The following is a 21,849-nucleotide window of genomic DNA, read 5'->3' on the forward strand; positions in this document are numbered from 1 at the left end:
GAATTTAGGAACTGGCTCAGACTTATCTTTCACAGGGTCAAACAGACAAGAAAAAAAATCAAGACTACTGAAGAGGGAAATATTACAGAAAGCAGAGTTTCAAAAAGGTAGCAAACAGCAATCTAAGATATTACTGCAATGCAGTAATTAGTAGGCACTTATCCCACTCAGCACAATAATAGACCTCAGGCTGGGATACATATGTGGGCACTCAGTAAAACAGTGGCTGCAAACAACTAGGGAAGAATACTACAGCAGTAGCTTATTGAATCTGTTTCTCTACAGCAATACAAAGAATTCTGCTGTCTGAAGTGGTGCACACTGGAACTCCTTTAGCTATGTTAACACCAAGTTCTTGAAGACTAGATTGTCCTGCTTCCCCTTAGGAGAGCAATAAGATGGGGATCTTCCTGGCTACAGATGTAGGAAAGTAAGATACTGAGGACAGGTGTGAATTCTGGTCATGACCAGAGGAACTGAGTGCTCCAGGGAACCAAAGGAAAAAAAAAAAAAAAGGAAAAAAGAGTACCTGAGAAGTTTCTTTGACTGCTGAAATGATACTGATTTGCAAGGGAAAAAGCCACCTCATGCATTTTGGATGTGCAGTTGTGCTTAGAGTGGTACAGCTCCCCCCCTTCATCTGACACATGGCAATTACCTAATCCAAACCACTTGTTCCTGAATAACTAAGCCACCCAGTACCATACAAGCAAAAAATAGAATAATATTTAAACATATATGGTTACAAACCTCTCTTCTTCTTGAGGAAGGTTTTGCAGTTCCCTCTCGGCTTGCACCAGAGGCCTTTTTAACTCCTGCGCTTGCCCACTCCTCTTCTTTAATGCTGCTTTCCTGAATTGTTTGAAGCTCTCAGCAGATGTTTTTATAGGAGCTGGAAGCATCATCGTTTTACATAAGCTTACCCAGGAATTTATATTCTTAAATCCTGTATCCTGAAGTTATTAGAAAAAGGAAAATGTGGAAGAGGCAAAAATACTCTACAACTACTAATCATCCATTATCTGCTTAGTTCTTACATTAGCACAATGTTGTTTTGACTGGACTTATTTGGGAATATCTACAACAAAATATCCTTACTTTGGTAGAATATTAGTGCAAATACAGCAATCTAAGCAGACTTCAATATGTTTTCTCATCAACTTTGAGATTCTTTAGCAATATGCTAAAAATCATTAGCATTTGTAGCTATTCTTACCCCATCCTTTACGTACACTTCTCCATTTTTTTAATTCCAGAAAACATAAATTCACGAGACTGAGCTTATGCAAGGTCCAGTGACAATATTTTAATATGGACAACATCCATCTCATTTCCGTACATAATCCTTACATAACAATAGTTTTGTATTAGGCTTGTGGGTTTTGTTTGTTTTAAATACCCGTGTTTTCTCCCCCCCCCTAGTGGCATTTTCTTCAAAATGTAAAACAGCATAAAACCAGTATTCTTAAGAAGTACTGCTTCTAGTAGAAGGCCATATGTTTATGAAGGAAATAAATGTTTTTTGAATTAAATTCAATGTTAGTTAATAGCTTTCAGAAAGCTAAGTACCTAAAGAAAAATCCTAGGAATATTTTAATTCAACAGACTATATACAAACTTTTTAGGTCCAGAGGCTGACACGATCAGTTATTTCAACTAGTAATTTTGATTTGATGTTTTCAAATAGCTGATTACCACAGAAGAATTTAAATAATAGGTAAGAAAATATACTAGGAAATATTTTGCTTAACTTTCATAAAAACCTTCAGATTATTTCCCAATTGTAATAATGTCATCAGAAGTATATTGTCCTGTTTCAGAACAGGTTTTTCAATAGTACCCAAGTCTATATTCCACACTACTTTTATTTTTATTACTGGATCAGCAACGAAAAGCACACTAATAGCTTGAATATTAGAAGTAGGTCCAGGAACACTAGTTCCTTGTTTAAATATTAAAACTAGATGACATAAGTTGTATTTTTAATGACAATATGGATATGTTATTTTTAACTTAATCTTATATCATTTACCTTCCAAAATTATCAGAGCCCATAGATTTTGTTTGTTTTTAGCACTAGAGATGAGATAAATCTGTACAGGTTATAACAATGCCCAAGACCTATCAGACACTAAATATTTGAATCATAAAAGACCAGATTTTCAGAGAAGATCCCAAGACAGGGAATTATTGATCCCAGTAAGTATACTCAAGCTCTTTTCCTCCAATAGAACTTGAGCAGCACTCACCTTTCTTGGAAGAATTTTGGATTTTGTCTCTAGCATGTTTTTACCGTTAGGTTTATCATTAGGTGTACAATGACCTGATGGAAGAATAAAAAACATTTTTCACTCATGTTGATTTTATGGACTGTGTTTCCTCAAATTTAAGTGATAAGAATTTAGTCATTCTAGAAATTGACTTAAGAATTTACACTGCAGTTTTTTATTATTATTAGGTTCAGAATGACAGAAATGCTCCCAAACATTTCCTAAGCTTAAGTTGAACTGGACCACTTCTCTCCAGTTTGGGGCAGGGAAAGGAATGGTTAAGCCCAACTACAGATGAGAAATGAACTCCTGGTTAATTCTAGGAGAGGTCCCAGCAGAATGCCCAAAAAGTTTTGTCAGAAAGTCTCAGCACAGCACCTTGCCAGTTGCTCACCTCCTGTCCCCTCCCCATCCAGCCCTCTTCCATTTTGGTTCCAGCATTATTTAAGAGTACCTCATTCATCATGTAAACTCATTTTGCCTAAAGCTCTCCAGCCTATTTCCGTCTTTTTTTTAAAGAAAAAAAAAAAAAAGGCAGATAGGTCAGCCAGTAAGGGCTAGTCATCATATTTCCAGCAGCCTACAGGATGTATGGATACTCCATGCTGTTACCTCTTTATTACTTGTGAGGGAAAAACCCCCCAACACTTACACAGGCAAAGTGGAAGTGCTATTTTGACAATACTAACTTCAGATTAACAGTTCTGATATGCTGTGTTACTGTAGAAGATCCATACAATTTTGTGTGAAAAAACACTTTCCCCAAACCTTTTAAGACTTCAAAAAACTTTTTAAATGCAAGAACAGATACAATTTCTTACAGTCATTATTGTAAGCCTGAAAAGAGACTTTTGTAATACTAGGGACCAGCCAGAATACCACACGATTAACAAAAGCCACGTATCGTAGGGTAGTTTTTTTTCTTTTTTTTAATCTTATGTATTACTTTGTTATATTCTCTTTCTAAAGAGCTTCTGGGATGAAAATCTAGGTGTACTCTGAAAAAGCCACTATTTTAGAACCAAATATAAACAACACGGATATTTTATGTCATTCAGCAATGATCCTCTACTGCAGTTTTAGACATTTCTGTATTTAAGTAAATGTTTAATAAGAAACTTAAGATAACATGTTGGTGGGGGTTTTTTATGCAAAGGATAAAGTTTTTGGATGTTTGAATCTAGAATGCTGAAGACAAAGTATCAAACCCTCAGCCAGTTTGTCATAAAAGGGGTTTTCAGAAAGATCTCACAGCCTCCAAAAGTCAAGATAAGAACAGTGCCTAGCCTTTACCCTATGCCCCCATACATTGCCTGTGAGATGGTGTAATTGCAAGTGAGCAGGAGAGTTTTTACTATACAGTGGAATAAAATAGGATGAAAGACCTCTGAAGTCTCTCAAGTACTATTGAAGAGGGTTCCAAATCTTGATATCTCCATTCTTATGGATTCCAGGTCCAGTTAAGCAAAGTCTACCTAGATCAAATTTTGTTATCAGAGACTTGTTCTGCTCCAGAGTAGAGAACTAGTGTATTAAGGTGTCCCTCAATACAATAGGCATCTTTCTTTCGTCAATCATTTATCCTCATACAGGCAGCTTGAATCTTCATATAAGAAACTTGACAGTCTCGTGCACTGAATGCTCCAAAATAAAGCAAGAGCTTCACATACCCAAAAACGTCTAGCCCCATTGTTAAGATCAGTTTGATCAACTTGTTATACCCACCAAGAAGATCTGCCTGGAGCAAACTTAAGGTGAATTTAAATTTATAGTCACGTCTGTCTTAAAGCTCTAGATATAACACAGGAATATGAGGCTGTGTCAGAAGTATTTGCAGCCATGGGCTTCGAAACGTGCATTTTAGAGCTACTTACAGCAATGCCAGCCTTCACAGAACCTCTCATTGAGACGCACTGCTTTTTAATCTGAAGGGAAGCTTGTGGTAACCAGTTTCATAAATTAAGCTTCTTAACAAGCCACCGCTGAATTCAGTGATACACCAAGCCTGCACCCATACCATCAGAGGTGTCACAAGTCTAAAATCAAGAACTCTTGTTTCAGAGATGCAGGTAAGCTCACAGAAATGCCCGAGACAGTGGGATTCTCTACAAAATTCAACAAGTTGCTCTAAGCATCCAATTCTAAAATGAGTTTCCCTGGTTTGATCTAAGTAGACGCATATAGTACTGAACACTCTCTACACTTTCTAGCAATAGATTACAGGCCCTACAACAGTTCCAGATTAGCAAAGTTTTTATTGTTGTTTAAAAAACCAAAAGCCAAAATCCTGTATTTCCCTCCCCCTTCCAGTTTTCTACAGGAGTTAATAGTGGAAAGCCTAAGATAACACTGAGCACAGCTGGGGCATGTATCATTGCAGGAACAGTCAAACACCACTGTATGATGGAAGGGGGCAGGTAACTACACTCACGTAGCGGTGTTAAAAGCTCTGCTATGCAACATAATGCTGAAGTTCAAGTGTACTTAAAGGCAGAGTCTCATTACTGGATAGTTCCCATATTAAACACAGGAGCTCCTCTACAACTGTCCACCCAATTGTCCCTTGAAAAAGGGGACAAGATAGAAATAGTACAAATTAAATGAGGATTAGGAATAGAAAGTTAAGAGGAATAAAGACTAAGCAGTAAACAATTAAGTATGGAAGGGAGAAAGCTTTCTCAATAGTTTTGGCTATGCTTTTTTTCTATGAATACTGAATCAGTGAGCTTGATTTATTCCTGCTTGTTTTCCCAGCCCTTTAACATATTAAGATAACACCAGAATCTTTATAGTTAGTCATGCAGTATATAGGACAGGAATTCAAGTTTTAGGCAGCCTCAAAACTTTTAAGTGAAGATCATTAGCTGAGTATCCATGGAACCCGTGTACCAGCTCCAGCTGCTACAAGTCTAAACAAAGGGGAAGAGTATGCATATGGGTAGGTGTGTTAAGACCGTGAAAATACCAAACAGAACATCTTGGAGAATTAAATCTCCATTTTTAGAGTTGCTTTAATACAACTCAAGTACCCAGCATTATTCTTTAGCAACAATTAAAGAGTTCACCACTGAGAAGGCTGCGCCTTTTAATTTCATCAAGTTTTCAGAAGCTTGTTCCCTCCCCTGTTCAAGCCTATACAGGTAGTCTAGAAAGGAAAGAGTAAAGGAGAAACCAAAACAATCATGTCTGGTAACACTAGGCTCTCAGCATGGATGTTCAGTGTCCAGCTCAGAATTCTTTAGTCTGAAATATGTATGAAGTCTGATGCATCTCTATATGGAATGCAGCGTTCAGGGAACCTGTGTTCTTGTAATAATTGCAAGTTTGTTCCATGGTGAAAGCCTGTTTGACATTGCTTTACTGTCAGATCCTTGTCACCAAGAGCTGGAGATAGTAACTCAAAATACACGCAAAGTGCCCTGAGAAAAGAGCTCCATGAAGCTTCAGCAGCAGACAGCTTAAAGGCCAGTGAAGTGCGACAGATTGGAGCATCGGTTCTCAGAATTCCTGGAAGACTGGGTTACTTATCCCTAGTACTAAATTCAGAAAGCTAAGTTCTTAAATCAAAAAGTCATTTGCTTTATATATTTTAACACAGAACAAGAACCAAGCATCCATTTAACTTAACTTTTTTTTTTTAAAAACAGCAGCAAATCAAAAAGAAAAACAAGGCAAAACTGCACCCCCTGCATTATTCTGCAAACTGATTAATGTACAAGTGTTCAGCATTTTATTTCTTTAAACCAGGTTCATATACATTTTTAACTTTGCACCCCTGATATCAGTTACAGTTTTTATTATGACAATACATACTTTGTTCTTGACTTATGGATATTGAATCAGCAGTTCTCTCACTGGCCTTGTTTTGAAGTTTATTTGATTTGTCTAGATGTATTCTTTTCTCAGCTTGTTTACTCCAATCAGCACTGTCAACCTGGGAGGTTGTGTTGGATACCTAAAAGAGAAGTTAGACTTCAAAATATGTTCTGAAGTGCTAAACGTGTGGATTCTTATTATACAGCAGCAGGATTAAAGATTTAGAAGCTTAGAGCAGTAAATTGTTGCAGCTCTAGCTTCTGTAAACACCAGGGAAGAATTAGATTTCATTCACATTCTGGTAGTCAAAGCAAGTTCTTACGTTAACACTTTGGATTTAGAACATGAACTGCTCAGAGATCCCAAGTGATGGAGTGGGTAGAATATGAGAAACTGATACAAGCTCTTTAACCCTTAACATGGTACAACATAATAAAAGTTGGCTTTTACTGTTGTAAAGCCAGTTGCTCCACTCTAGCTTATGGATCAGGGTGAAGGGCAGCTGTATTACTTCAGTTCAGTGGTAGTTTTTCTCTGTGCAAGATTGTCTAGTAATCCCTTTGAACTGGGGAAGGTGTGCACAAACCTGAGTCTTGTAATATATACTACTTGCTGCCTTGGATAGTGAACGCAAATGGGAAAGGGCGAGTTGCTTTTCTTCCTTTCTTGCAGGACACATTCTTGTGCTCATAGACTCAAGAGGTAGTTTCTATCCATTTCAGAAACTAAAAGCTATTAAAACCTGGCTAGAGCAGCTATGTTTGAAATTGTGTTGAGAAAGATAGTTGAATAGCTTAAGATGGAAGAGATCATGCTGCTGCAGTAACATCAGTAACTTCCTTTGTAACACAGAGGCCCTTCTAACCAGGATACTCTCCAAGAACATATTAAGACAGGCTCAACAGTGACTAAATATTTCACAACCTCATCTATGGCCCTGAAAGCCCCAGTTTCCATGGCTTTAGGAGCAGGAAGAAAAAGCAACACACTTGTCCAGGATAGCCCCTAGAGTCTTCAGAGTATTACTGAGCTTAAGAGATTGATATTTCTAGAAAACAGGAACATACAGTATAAGCTGCCCATCTCTTGTGAAACTGTAGGTTTACAGGGTGGGCTTTTAACCTGTAAGTGTGCAAGGGTTACTTAAGTTTAAGCTATAGCACTGAAAAGAAATAAAATGAGCTTTATAGTACATTATAAACTTGATATATTGATCAGCCAAACTCTTTCCTTGTGTTGCAGCCAACAGGCAATGAATTAATGCCCTATTAAAGGATAAGAATCACTTTGTTAGTGGGGTTTTAGTAACTTTTGTTATAAACCTTAAGTGGCCTTCATTGCATCAAATTCAAGCCTGGAATATTATATTAGATCTTATTTAAAGGAGTAGGAACATGCTTTAAAGAAGTTATTTGAAATTAATGCGTTGTAGAGAAGCACATATTCACCTCTGGAAGAACATGTGTGCACTGGGTGACAGAAGACTGATTTGTCCTTGGAGTACTCTGAGGAGTTTGGTGGTCTGGAGCATCATGCAGAGCAGATACAGCTGAGATTATACCTGAGAAAGAAGTAGTGTATGATTTCCCCTAACATGCAAAATGCAGTCCTACATCTCAAAATTAGGTCACTGTTTAGATCTGTGGATTAACTGGATGTGAAGATATGTATCCTAGTTGCACGATTTGAGACAGTTATTTTTAATTAGGTTTTAATTGATTTCTCAGTTAATCAGCTACCAGCTCAAGCTGTCTTCTACCAAAATCTCAGAAGTGTCTGAAGTTAGACCTTTTAAAGTGAGGGAGGGAAAAGAATAGCTCCTTGGATCAAGTTTCTGAGCAACTTAATATTTGATATGTCTAGACAGCAGTAATCAATTCAGAGCGCCTATGGCACCAAGCCTTAAATTCAGCTAATAGGGATTTCAGACATGAACTTGAGTGGTGGCGTTGGGTTTGAGCATCTAATTCCTGCCTTAAGGTGTTCAGCACTTCCTGTAACCCTAGGTTCACTAAGGTATCGTTTTCCATCTCATCGGAGGGAGGCATGAACACCTCCTCCTGTTTTAATACTATTCTGCCCCACCACAAGTGCCCCAGTAATCTGAAACCCTAGCCAATCCCCAGTGCTGCCACGCTTATTTATGTCATGCTCTTTATAATCCATACCCTGCAAGTACTTTTTCTATTACCCACTTGATAACCTCCAAAATCCCAAGATAAGCTTATTGGGCAATACAAACATTAGTCCTGCCATCCCTTCTTTCCTCAGCCGTCAAATATAGCCGTGATTCTTGCCATAAAGATGTTACCTGAGGGAGACTGAGCATTTTGTTCTGATGGTTTAAGTGATCTATTCTGTAAAGGCTGAATCCTCTGCAGTACATTGGGAGGCAGCTGCTGCAGTTCAGATGATCCACGATTTTGCAAGCTACTAGTAAGAGATGAGGTCTGTGCTTGTAGAACAGCATTACAGGACGTCCTCTGTAAACACAGTGGTATTCTCTAGGGAGAGATCGCAGTAATTAATACAGCCAAATCTTAATTTTTATAGCTATTTGATCCCCTTTCCCCACCACCGTCCCCATTTCCACTGCTTATAGGATTCAATAGTCCTTGCATTGTGATACTAACCTAGCATTTTCTAAGAGCTTAGATGACAAAAACCCATGAGGTAAAGTGCACTGCCTTGATCTGACATACAGAAAACTCATGAGAACAAAATGTAACATGAGGATTTAAAGTATGATGTTTGTTGTTACTCAGAAAGTCAGTTAGGGGCTGTTATAACTGACCAAGCTGAAGCTTAATTCCTGTATCCTGTTTTCTCAAGTTTATTACTGTCATTCTGTCACTGCAGAGGCTGCACTTTTTAAACAGAAAAAGGGTGTTGCATAATTCCTCCCCTCAGTCTTTGCTTATGAAGATGCAGAAGGAGCAGCTGAATAATAAATTTGCAGCCTGGTTTCCTGTATCCAACTAAGCACATTAAGTGAAAGCAAGTCTATTGTAAGAAGAATGAAGGCTTTGCTGTGATCTGGCTTTGAAATCTGAGGTTTCTATCTCTGGTAGCTTCAAGGGAAATTGTGAAAGGCAGCTAGCCCTGACAAGAATTAACACCCACTGTATATACAGGAATAGAGCAATTCAATCTTGGAAGCATTAAAAATTATTTCTAGATAAAACTGCTGTTGCTCATAATAATGCCATAGTAATAAGTAACATAAGTATCCTGAAAGTGACTGGTATATTGCACAATTTGTTTATTTTCAGGTATAGAAGTGAAGTTATTAATAGATAAAGAAGAAAATATTAAACAGTGCAAACCCCACTTAGTTAGGTCAATTCTATACTCAAAGATCAAGTTGGAGAGGATTTTCCTTTTTGGGGGTGGGTGGGGTGGAGTGTGTGGAGCATTCTTCCCCCCTCTTCTTTTCCTTTCTCCTTCACCCAACACAGAATTACCACAATGACTGTAAGAGGCAAAAGCCTCAGGAGTTCTCCCAGTACATCAGTTTCTATACAGATACCTAAGCTACTTTTAACAAACAGCAGATTTTACATCATGTAAATCAGTCCTACAGAAAAAGTAGCATTCAAGCCATATTCATTATTTCCCGATAAAGTTGTGTCATTTCCAGTACCATTGTATGTAACAAATAACTTTGTTTAGGGCAAAAATATTATATCCATTCCAGTCAGTTTACCTTAGGCTTTTCCATAGAAGTTGGACAGTTCTGCCTGGCTCCAGTCTGTTTTGAACAGGTTTCTGTAACTGTAAATACAGCAAGGTAGGCAGAAAGAGGGGGATGGGGAAAAAAAAAAAAAACAAAAAAACAAAAAACACCACCCCAGTCATTTGCATGTGTTTCATTATTCACACATACAAGATGTGAGTTGCAGTTGTACCTAGAGAGCCAAACTTCACAGTGAAAGGAACATTCTTATCTTGAATACTTTGACTTCAGCTTGATGTGTTTAGAGAACTTCTCCCAGATATAAAAATAGACCACAAAGATTACTGCAGGATCAAGGTCTTTGCTGCCATCGATGACTTCACTGTGTTTGCTTCCCCACACTGCAAAGGGTTGAGCATTCATCTCACCTTACGCTGTTACCTCATGTAGATATCTACAACATTGTAAACCTCCAGTTTGGCAGATCTATTCTGTCCTAGAAAACTAAAGAGAGTTCTGTGTACAGAGAGAAATATCATTCTGATATCCTGATGCTGCAGCACTGTAATGTCCCTTGAACAAGCTTGAGACAGCTTAAGCCCCAGGGTAGACTTTGGCTCTACAGTCAACGCTGTTGGCACTTTTGTCCCTCAGGTTAGGGACTCAGCCTTACCCACAAGGTAAGGCACCCTTCATGCTGCAGACCAGAAGATGAAAATAAAGTAAATCACATTTTCAAGAAGGAATCAAAACCACAAGAGTAAGCTATAGCCTAGTAGTCAAGTCTCCAGGTTAGATACACAGACCTCTTGCTAGCTGATTTTGGTCCCTAAAGTTTTTCACTGATAAGTTGAGTGGATGTTGTAGTGTTGGTTGGTTTTTGTGGTGTTTTTGTTTTGTGTTTTTTTTTTTTTTTTTTTAACCTACAAACTCAGTATTAAGATGCTCATTTAATAGCACTGGAATTGAGCCTTCAACATGGAGCAAACCTACAAGAGTAACTGAAACCCTTGGTAAGCATGTGGAACAGTAGATGCTAACTGAGCAGGCAGATGTTTTGCCTACACAAACACAAAAGGAAGCTTTCTGACCCGATTCAGAGTCGCTGCTATCTGAGGAGCTAGAACCACTGCTAGTACTGCTGCCAGAGTCCGAGGAGCTGCTGCTGTTGCTGCTGTCGCTCAGTCTGCTTGGTCCAATACTGGACTCAGCATTGTTTTCAACTGCAGGAGAAAAAGAAAGAATTTAGAACAACCTGCAGTGGAACAGTCTTCACATACAAGACTAGGATCAACCTTGTTAGGTCTATTCTCCCATATAACAGTTCATCTTCTGCCATTTCCTTGTCCACTGTCCATTTAGCAGTGGATTTGAGACCTTTACAGAGGAGGGAGATTTACCAGCAGCAGGCTAGCTAAATGAATGAAATAGCCAAGGAGGAGCTGTAATCACACAACTTACAATCGTAAAGTAGGTTAAAACCGTGCTGTCTTAAGACACAACTCAAGCAATTTTCCCCCATAAGTTTTCCTGCTGTTAAGAACCTGTTTCTGTGCTTGTTGCTGCTGCCAGACTTGCATGCTGAGGTCTTTATTTATAGCTAACTCTCCTCTTTCCCAAGCCATATGTACTCCAGAATTGTCACCTTTTGCCACCTCCCCACCATCTGACTCTTTTGCATCTGCAGGGTTGATTTAACTCAGTTTATAGTGATTTTGCAGTCAAAAAGCTTTTTCAAAGTGTCTTGCTGTGATGGAAGCTTTGAAAGTGAGAAGCTACATGGATATCTGTTTCCCTGGACACAAGTCTTAAAGTGCTAGCTTAAGCTCTTCCTTGTAAACAAGCCAGATACCAGTTGTAAAGATTCCCTGGCCTGCCTCCTCCTCCCTCTCCCCACAACATATCCTTCACAACTGATTTCAGCTGCTTCTTTAAACTTTTCTTTCTAGGATGTTTTCAAGCCATCAGGTATACCACACAGGAAGACTTGACAGCTAATGCTGGATGCAAGCCTGTGTCTTGCAGGGCTTCTTCTATCAGTTCAGATAACTGGTTTTACATAGGAGCTTAACAGATATCCAATAGAGGGCAATAATAGCACTCACTAGTTTAATGAGGAACAACTTGACATATAATAGTGGCATCAGCTGCATTGATCTGTTCGCAGTCCCTGATGAGAACCACCAGTAAGTGTAGATATGCTCAAGTACGTACTGAATTTCTGGCTTTGATATTGAAATGCATTATTGCCTGAAAAACTGAATTGATTCTCCTAGGGCACTTCCTTAAGACTAAGGCAGCACACCTGTCACTGATGCAGAATTTTTGCTAGCATGACAGCATTAGTGAGGCTGCAAGCTAACAAGTATGATTAGAGTTTGTTGTTCTTGAATCTCTAAGCCACAGAAAGTGAATTGCAAACAAATACATAGACTGTGGGACACTCCTCCCCCCCCCCCCTGCTTTCATATGTCAGCATAAGGGAGAAGGTGTTCAGTGTCCCTTCAGCTCAGAAGCTGTTATCATCTTTACCGATAATAAAGGATTAGGTGCAAGAATAAGGAAGATGTTTTAGACAGGACAAGTAACTGACCACATTTGCTGCTGTGACTTCAGCTCACTCAACATAGGAAGAATCTTAAGACTAGCAACAGGAAGCTGAAGACCTCAACTGTTCTGAGGCAAAAGTCCCCAGCTGCATAACAGTACATAAGCCCAAGGGGAGAATCCCACTTTAAGCTATTTCTGTTACAAATGAATAAAAGTCACATTACACTTGAAGTTCTCCTTCTTTGGGTTTAGTTGACCATTGACATCCAGTAGTCTCTTCTCTAGCTCTTGTTTCCTCTCAGAATTAAGTTGTTCTTTTGACTTTGTTGGTTTTTTAGCTGCATGTGAAACAGAAGCTAACATTGCAGCAAAACAGAAAACAATCTAGTTGGGTTTTTTTGTTTGTTTGTTTTAAAAAGCATCATTTATGCTACATACCCCGCTGCTTTCTTGGTCTCTTCCTCAAACAGATTGCCACATATTTCTCTAGTTCTCTGAGTGTTGAAGCCTTTAAAGTTTCAAAGTCTATTTCTATCTCATCAGGGTTAGAGTTCCTCAGTGAAGATTCTCTTGACTGTATTATATGGACTACTTTCCCAAGCTTATCTCCAGGGAGTTTATTTATGTCCAAACTCAACTGTCGTTTTTCATCATAATTCATAGGCTTGGCACCATCTTCATCTTCTGACTTATGTGCCAACAAGACCTGCTGCATGGTTTTCTTCGATTGACTGCAAGAAAAAAGTATACTGCAGTAACAGCAGTTTAAAATAATTTGACACCCACACAAGTCCCCCACACTTACATGTTTAAAGACAGCTTTTTCTTAGATTTCTTCTTGTGTTTTAGATTTTTCTCCTTTTGAATCAGGCTTTTTATTTTAGCTTTTTCCTTGTTCTTACTTTTCTCCCTTTTAGCCTTCCCTTTTTTCTTTTTCAGTCTAGGTAAGTATGCTCTGGTCAAAGCCCGCAACTGCTGGTGAACAGCTTTAAGCTATCAAAAGCAAAAAAAAAAAAAAAAAATGTTGATAATCTTACGCAACGTAGGAGGAACAATAAACTGGTCCTAAATATCACAGGAGATTTGTGGCAGCTGAGTGGATATTAATAGGATGTTTGCTTTCCAAATGAGGTTTATTTTCCAAGCATCTTACTATATTATAGATTAGTCACAGGTTATGGATATAGAAGATGTAAGGCTACTTATTTTCTGCAGACATTTCTAACAGCATATGTCTTCTAGCATCCTGTGAAGAATAAAAAAGCAAAAATCACTGTAGGAGTATCCAGCAACCTCTCTAATTTCAAGCATTTGGGAAGCACATAAGTGCCTTATTAGGTTAGACCTCTACAGCGTTACTGAATTAGACTGGTGAGACTGGGCTTGTGAATCTTCAACCCATAAACCCCAGATATTTTGTGATATAAAATGGCTAGTTGGGACATACTAACAGCTTCAGAGAAAGACCTAACACAAGTTTGTTTAAACCTCATAGGAATTAGAAAGAAGATGGGCAGATGATGAGAATTAGAATTCAGACACACTGAAATACTTCACTATTGCAAAGGCTGCCTTGTAGACTTTTGGTTGTCCTCATGCCTATATTCATAAACTGATGATGTATATGCTACTCTGACAAATACTGAAAACTAAAAACTGTCCCTCATTTGACTAGCAGAACAAATGATAATTTTCTCCACAGTTTATAGATACAGCAGCAGCAGGTTAAAGCATTATGTTCAAGAAAAAGCAAGACCCGTTCCACTCTTAGCCGCTGAAGCAAAGCCATGCTTCACATTAGCATGAGATTCCTTCCGTTTATACTTCGTACTGAGCTTTCTGAAGTAGAATTTAATGACTTGCTTTTGTGTGGCTCAAAAGAGACCGAGCGTAAGAACAGAGCTCTTCAACCATATGAAGGAAATGCCATTGTTAGAAGAATATGCTACTAAGCTACATGTGGAGTATCTGGATGCTCTCATCATACCACAGCAACACAGTTTTATTTTTTAAAAGTTTGAGAGTCATTTGAAGAAATGGTAGGCAAGAGTACTAGAGCAATGGTTCACTAAAACCAGTTTGTATTTGCTGAGGCACTATTCACTTAACATGTGGAGGTGCTTCCAAACAGGAATAAAGTTCTGTATTAAGAAAAACAAATGACTACAGAATCTTTTAAATACTGATTCTTGGTGCTAAGCCTTAGAATGGACAATTGCAAGTGGCACTATTAGAGAGATTATAACAGTCCTGCACATTGGGTACAAATGCTTACTTGCTCCTGAAGCTTTGCAAGGTGCACTGTTCCCTCCTGTTCAGAGTCTTCAGATGATTTTTCTTCTGACGAGTCCTCATTACTGCTCTCACTGGAATAAGCTTTTATCATTTCTCTTGTAGGCTGTGGCAGAGGAACACTCGCAACAGGTTCATCAGGAATTTTGGCAAAGTGCATCTCAAAAACATCCTAAAGAGTTAGGTTTGGGAACAGCAGAGAGGTCAGCACGTTTTTCAGATTTCTAAAAGCATTATGAAGTTGCTCCCTGTTTTCTAGAACTACACTGCAACACACTAGTTGGTAACGTTAATAGATGCTACATCAGGGAATGAGATGACCACAAAGAATCTTATAGTCCTACTCTTTTCCAAGTCTGACTTAAGTGATAACTCACCTGAAGTTTTCTTGCCATAGCAACTATTTCATTGTCTGGAGAATTGTGTTTGTAGCAGCTCATGAACATTAATCTAACATCCGTAGCAAATTCTTGTATATCGTTATATTCAAAATTATCCATTTTCTTCTAGAGGAAAAGAAAGTGAATGCACATTTAGGGCTTAAAAGTGGAGAGCATCACCATGAACTGGCAGAAAAAGGAGGAACAAGAATTTTGACATCCAGTATCAGGTTCAGCTTGTATCAAGACAGTAAATATTGTAAGAACCATTATGGAAAGACCTGCTTCTCATTTCGATGTTGTCCCTTTAAAAGAGAAAATTCTCTTACTTTGTTAAACAGATTTGCTAACCGTAATTGCTGTAAGGACTTTGTAGTACTAGCTTCAGCACTAGGTCAAGGCAACTATGTTCAGGTGATTTTATTTAGTCACATACTCAGCACTTGTTTTGGAATCCAAGCATGGTATTTATACAAAGCCTATTCTGTAATTGTTTGAGTCAAAGTAATTGGCTAGAAATTGGGAAATGACCTTTATATTGTACAAGCCAGTTTTCAAGATAATTCAATAGACTATTGAAATTCAACCCTTGCCACAAAGGTGGATCTTAACTTGGCTAAATACTTCAGCCCCAGAGAGATGTGCCCAGTGTTCACAAAGCACTGGCCACATATCTCCATCTAGAAGGGTTCCTTTTCACAGAAAAGGTGAAAGGTGTCATGTAAATATCCAGTGTTGAGGTTCCAGGGCACTTTACCAAGGATAATGAGATTCAGAGAGAAGCAGAAGTTGACATTACAGAATTGCATATTGTTTTATAGGGTATTAGCAACAGCGTTGTGTGGACCGACTGAAAGATATTTAACATGCAGCCTGCTTGGAAGTGCTTCATGGAGATGGTAATTCCCTCACTACTTATATTAGCTTGTTCAACAGATAAGTAGATTAGCCACTATACACATAGTCACAATGAGACTTAGAAGACTTTCTTCAGCGAGCTGTGGCTTAGTTTGTTGAGACATAAGTGTATATGGTTTCTATGCCCATTATTTCTTTCAAAGGAGAAGCAGCTTTCATGACACCTTTTCAGCTAACACGTAAAATCTAGTCATCACACAAGTTATTCAAGCAAGCACACAAATTGTTTCAGAGGGAATTGGACTTACTTACTTTAATGGTTCCCAGGTCTGTAGGACATTTGGTGATCCCTTGGTTCTCACCAAGTGAGAAAGATGCAACATCCACAGGTTTTAAGAAAGGCCACGCATATGCTGCATGTTTCTTTGAAAACATTTCTTTAAGTATTTGATTACAATGTTTTAGTTGTTCTGACAACTGAGTCTTTTTAAGAATTTCAGGTGACTGTTGAGAATCTGGCAAGTATCTCTTCAGCAGCTTATTTGGTACCATACATTCATTTTCACCTCTGCATGCTTTAACAGCTTTTCTTTCATTAAATGTTGCAGAAGATTCACCTCTTGCTGTAAATATTGAAGTAGTAGGAGTTGTAGTGTCAGCCTTCCTTTTCACACCTTTTTTTGCCTAGGAAAAGAAAACTTTACAGTCTAAAATACAGGTGTCCAGAACAGTGAGAGAATGGTCAGCTTTCAGACTACAAAAAAAAAAAAATCTAAAAAGTGTCAGAACTTTTACAGCTATTGAAGTCAGAGCAGAATGTGGCACTTCTACAAGTTTAGACTGAAAACCTACAAGGCATTACAAGATCAGCACGCCAAGCTTAATCTTAGATGTAAAGGAAGGAACAGGGTGTACTGCAGGTCAGGTTGTGGTCAGTTTTTAGCCATTTGAGAAGACTCCAAGAAGCTGGTAGGTTATGAAGTTACCACAAGATAACTGCCATGGGAAGGGGAAAAATTACTGCAATTCATTTTAAGCCTGTTCGAGGGCTTAATGTACAAGGTTTATCTCCATTTTTCTTTAACCTGGGTGGTATTTGGTTTGGAAGCGATACAATGTGTGCTTTGTCATCAGTGTTCAGACGCTTCAGTAAAGTGTAAATATACACTGTAGGAGAGCCTGGCACATGTGCCCATTCCTTGTTGGAAGAGCAAAACCAAAACTAAGTCAATACGAGAGTGTTTATCTGATGAAAATGTCAGATGTTCACATACAATTCAGATTGCAGTTAACAAGAATTTGCTTTTGTGAGCTACAGACGCCTTCCAGGCTAGTTGCACAGTGTTTAAGCAAGCATCCTATTTTTGGGGAATCGAGTATTTGATTTACATTGAAGACAGAACTTAGAAAGAGCTTTATTTTAATACTAAAACCATTGTCTACACCTCAAGGAAAGAACAGTTTCTACATCAAGGTGAAGCCTGCAGAAGTATAGCAGTACACTTCAAGACTGACTGTCTTAAAGTTCACTTTGTTTCTTTGAGAACAACATTTTAAAACCACATTTATAAGAAAAGATGTACCAAGCAGTCATCCCAATTTCTGCTTAGTTTCTAGAATTAGTACTAGCCCAGTTATTTAGCAGATACCTAGAAGATTTAATAGATATCTCTCACTATCTTCTATCACAATAGAAGTTTTGAAAAGATTTGCAATCAACATGGCTCCTATGGTTTTGCTGTTAGTGCCTGAAGGAGCAATTTCAATACCTTTCTTTCTGAAAGTTATTTGAGGAAACTTACTTTTCTTATAGGGACTGCAGCTGGCATTAAAGCAGTCAGCTGAGCTGCAGACAAAGGAGCTAGTGTAACCTGCTGTAGCTCTTGAGTCATCACTGGAGGCTGCTCACTGCTTTCAGCTTGTTTCTGCGTTGTGTGTTGTTCATTTGAAGTCCCAGGGTTGGGCTGCTGTGTTTCTGGTTATTTTAAAACAAAAAGTTTTAAAGTTAGGTCTCACATGTTGCAGTTAATTTCTTTGATGATCAAATTGAACAGTTGTCAACAGAACCACTCTTCCGCACCCAAACTATACAAATAAATACAAACAAGAGCATTGTTACATATAGCAACATTGGTATCCTCCGCTACTTAGCGCCGTTAGTACCTCAGCTAGAATATTGTACCAAGTTATGCATATTTGGCTTCAAAGAAGCTGTGGATTAACCTCAGAGGGAAGATTAAAGAGATATCACACTAAAACCCATACATCGTAAAAATGTTCTTGCCAATAAGAGAATCAAGTTGTTTTCTACATACACATGAAGACCAAGCAGCAAAGGGTGCAAACTGCATCATGAAGGTCCAAGTTTCCTAAACGTAGTTAAGGCCTGCATATATTGCTTAGCAATATTAGAGATCTCCATCACTGATTCGAGGACAGTTTAGACCAATGTTTTTCTGTATTTGATTTGGCTGGTTAGATTACTAATGTCTTTTCCAGCTCTGTGATTCTGTTTAGTTCCCATAGATGTTCACACCTATTAGTTTGTATAACACAACACTGAGCAACACTGTGACATTCTCTGAAATGGAAGTCAGTTGCCTTTTTTTTTTTTTAAAGCTGTGTGTATCAATCTGCCTCTAAAGCCAAAGCCTGCAAAAGACAGGTCAGAAATATTTCCTTGATCATAGCAGTGTGCTCTACTATCCAATTCAAAAAAGTGCTTAGAACATTTCAAAATTTGTACAAGCCGCATGTTTGTGTGTGCAAAGGGAATGAGGGGACTTAAACAGCATTAATACCAGCAAGATGGTGTTACGAAAGCATCTCAACAAATTGTTGCAATCGTTTGAGAACCAAAAAGCTAACTCAGCTTTCAACACATTTCTCAACAGAAATCTTTTCTGGGAGTCACTTCTACCTGTTCAACCAACATATTCTGCCAAGGCAATGAATTGCTTGAGATTTCACTCAAATAAGCTAGTAAGAGCAGGAAGCCAGCTGAGCATCCTCCTCTTCCTCCTAACGCCCTAAAAATTCTTGTGAAAGGACCAAGAAATCCACTGCTTTTCCATATCCATCTACCAGATCACTGAAAGGTAGCGTTGCTCCTCAAATATACCTTGAAGAGAAAGCTACAGAGATCTATCAAACTGTAATACTATTTTGAAGAAACATTTGTTCCAGATACTACCAGCAACAAGGACCACCACACCACAAACAGCAGTAAGAGGAAGCAAGTGAAGTCATCAGGAGACCCTGAAGAGCTGTATAGTTGCATAACTAAATAATAAGAGCATCTGTTAGGGGAGCCAGTAAGAACTGAGCTAGCTAAGATCACTGCTCCATGGCTATCGGAAAGCAAATAATTGAGGCATCAGGGTGAAGAAGTGTTGCAGCTCTTTCAAGACATAGCTAACATTTCCCCAACAACTGACAGCAGTCCCTCCAGGCCAATTTGGAGTATTTCCTTGGAGGTCTCCAAATTAACCCATTGAGATGTGCATGTGATTCCAGGCACTGCATAGTCTTACTTCTGTCAATATAAATATTTATTCTTTGGCAATGTTGAGAGCTTAGATGTAGAAATGAGCACTTTGTACAAGTGAAACAGGTTGTAAGAGCAATTAAAAAGACATAGGAAGTCAGTGAGGAGTAATAAGTTGCAGCTAATCACCTGGCCCCTTGCAGTTAGGCTTCCCAATGTCACTTCAAGCACTTACTATGTAATTTCCTCATAAGTTTGAGATGTCTTGACTGAAACGTCCTTTTTGTGGGCAAGAGCACTGCATTTTACCAGAAGCTTGCCTGTGAAGCTATGCTATTACACTACTGATGAAGTTGTTAATTCTGATTTTTACCCCCTCTTAAACACACTTCATTAGTAGAAAATAGGAAATTTAGCTAGTACCTTTAAAAAAAATATTATGGCTGCACTGAATCTGCTAAAGCCTTATAGCAACGTTGTTACTTGTCTGATATGTTCTGGGAAGAGCGGAGAACACCCCAACTGCTCCAGGGTTGAGTTGTGACAAGCTACAGAAGATTCCCTGTTTCCAGCTTTTGCTTAATATGTTAACAATTCAACATATAATACAGGCCTTACCTTCTGGCTTCTTTCCTTTTCTCTTTCCTTTGTTGAGAATCACTAGGGTTTCTTCTGGTGGCATTTGGGCTATTTTCTGCATAAACACTTTTTCTAGTTCTTGGGCCATAAACACAATGTCATCACCTGGCTGCAAAATATAGTCAGTAACATTCAGAGTAAAGGAGAGGCTGCAGTAATGGAGGGCTACCTTGTAAAATAAACAGTCTACAGAATACTGCTCCAACAGATTGAAACAAGCCACCAGTACCAGAGAGGTCTGCAAGTCTTTGCCACCCCTGCCCTCCCAATTCACTTTAATATGAGTTGCTTCATTATTGAAATATTCTTTCTCCCACTGTCCCATTGCACAGTCCTACTTGCTTCATATCCACATGCTTCCCACAGCAAAGGGAAAAGGGGGCAGATCTGTAACTCCTTTATTCATTCCTATGTTCTGAAGAAAGTTGTTGAAGCTTAAAGATACTAAGACACAACCAACAAACATCCAAGCACAGGGAGATGCTCTGACTTCAAGTTAGGTTAGTTAAACTTGTTGGAGGAGTGGAGCGTGGCTCAGGGTTGCTAGCCTTAAACTTGTATAGCAGTTACACGGTGCTTGCTGTTCATGAGCTCTGCAACTAAAACCCAGAGATTTTGCAGGCAGAATCCTTGTGCAGAAAAGACTATGCACTCAGTTGTTGTAACAGCAGGCTAGACTTCGCTTACGTGCCCTCAGTCAATCCTAGCAAAGCCCCCCCACCTTTCAGAGAAAATAGTTACAAAAAGATAATGAAGACATTGACTGATTTAGTGCTGACTCTAATAATAATTTGCTTGGTTTAAGACTTGTTTGTATTGTTCAATAGAATTGGTTACTGGTAAGAGGTTGTTTCTCACATACCTTGTTATATATGTAGCAGTTCAAGAACATAGTTTTAAAGTCTTCAATACATTCTGCAGCTTTTGTGTAGTAATTGTGTTCCAGACGCTTTTTAATGGTGCTCAAGTCCATAGGTTTCTTTATAATACTGTAATAATCCTGTCGTTTTGAAAGAGTTAGTCACACAACAGATATCTTTAATATTAGGACATGAAGATTCTTACACATTTAGTTATGAAAGTTAAATTGCAAGAGAGGAGAATTGCATTATGTTGGAAGGAATATTTTATTTAAAGGAAAACTTTCCTCTATAGTCATAGGTACCACATAAGTGTTCAGGAACTCTTCACCTCGTATTTTCTCTTTGTGCTTTCATATGACATCCACCATTCAAAGACCCAAAGAATATTTATTTCAATAGGATCCAGAGCTGTACTGGTAGTAGTACTTACGAAAAGTATATGTACTTCTCTCACTTGTTATCTCAAAGCCATTTACCTGAAGTAGCACTCCAGTTTACAGAACAGGAGGAAAAGAAGCCAAAGACAGACTTTGACAAAGACTCAGTCACTGACAAAAAGTAGCAGCCGAGTTTTCACAGTTGCTGATCAAATACTTCATCCCCTGGGTTATATTGGCTCTTCTCTCAGGGTTAGTCTAGTGAAGATGTGGCAATATGACTGAAAGGCAGCTGGAACGTGAATTGTTGTGATTATTTTAGTAGCATGGCTAAAAGCTTGTGATTAAGAGCATGAGGCTAATTCCCTGCTGGTGCATTTAAGAAATCAGAACAGGAATATCCCCCACTAAGTTCACCTATACATTGTAATTGTGTGAAGTTACTACCACTTCAAGAGTCTTCTAAAGCTGTCCTAACAATCTGTTTCAGTGAAATAAAAAAAGCTAAATACATCGTAGTGCAGACCGTTGAGTTTAACAAAACCCAGAGAACTTTTAAATAATGCAGCTAATAATCAAGTGTTATCCATTCTACATCTTCTAACACCTGGAGGAGAGAGGCAAAGGAAGCAAATACCTTC

The 21,849-nt window shown here is 38.5% G+C and overlaps 1 protein-coding gene across 3 annotated transcripts in view; it reads right to left on the bottom strand.

Moving 5' to 3' along the window:
* The window catches only part of BRDT (bromodomain testis associated), a 31,872-nt gene that overhangs the window by 2,734 nt on the left and 7,289 nt on the right, over positions 1-21,849 (bottom strand). For 2 of the 3 annotated variants that reach the window (XM_050900676.1, XM_050900674.1), the window contains exons 3-18: positions 20,831-20,968; positions 19,948-20,077; positions 17,645-17,817; positions 16,155-16,526; positions 14,982-15,110; positions 14,588-14,776; positions 13,118-13,305; positions 12,751-13,043; positions 12,537-12,650; positions 10,854-10,985; positions 9,793-9,860; positions 8,398-8,590; positions 7,535-7,647; positions 6,084-6,225; positions 2,250-2,323; positions 751-953 (exon numbers count right to left, since the gene is read on the bottom strand). In XM_050900676.1, the coding sequence (XP_050756633.1) occupies positions 751-953; positions 2,250-2,323; positions 6,084-6,225; positions 7,535-7,647; positions 8,398-8,590; positions 9,793-9,860; positions 10,854-10,985; positions 12,537-12,650; positions 12,751-13,043; positions 13,118-13,305; positions 14,588-14,776; positions 14,982-15,110; positions 16,155-16,526; positions 17,645-17,817; positions 19,948-20,077; positions 20,831-20,968 (2,651 nt within the window). Of the gene's footprint in view, positions 1-750; positions 954-2,249; positions 2,324-6,083; positions 6,226-7,534; positions 7,648-8,397; positions 8,591-9,792; positions 9,861-10,853; positions 10,986-12,536; positions 12,669-12,750; positions 13,062-13,117; positions 13,306-14,587; positions 14,777-14,981; positions 15,111-16,154; positions 16,527-17,644; positions 17,818-19,947; positions 20,078-20,830; positions 20,969-21,849 lie in introns of all 3 variants that reach the window. The other variant, XM_050900677.1, reaches the window with a different exon arrangement.

This window comes from Gymnogyps californianus, chromosome 8 (genome assembly GCF_018139145.2).
Source record: "Gymnogyps californianus isolate 813 chromosome 8, ASM1813914v2, whole genome shotgun sequence".
Lineage (NCBI taxonomy): Eukaryota > Metazoa > Chordata > Aves > Accipitriformes > Cathartidae > Gymnogyps > Gymnogyps californianus.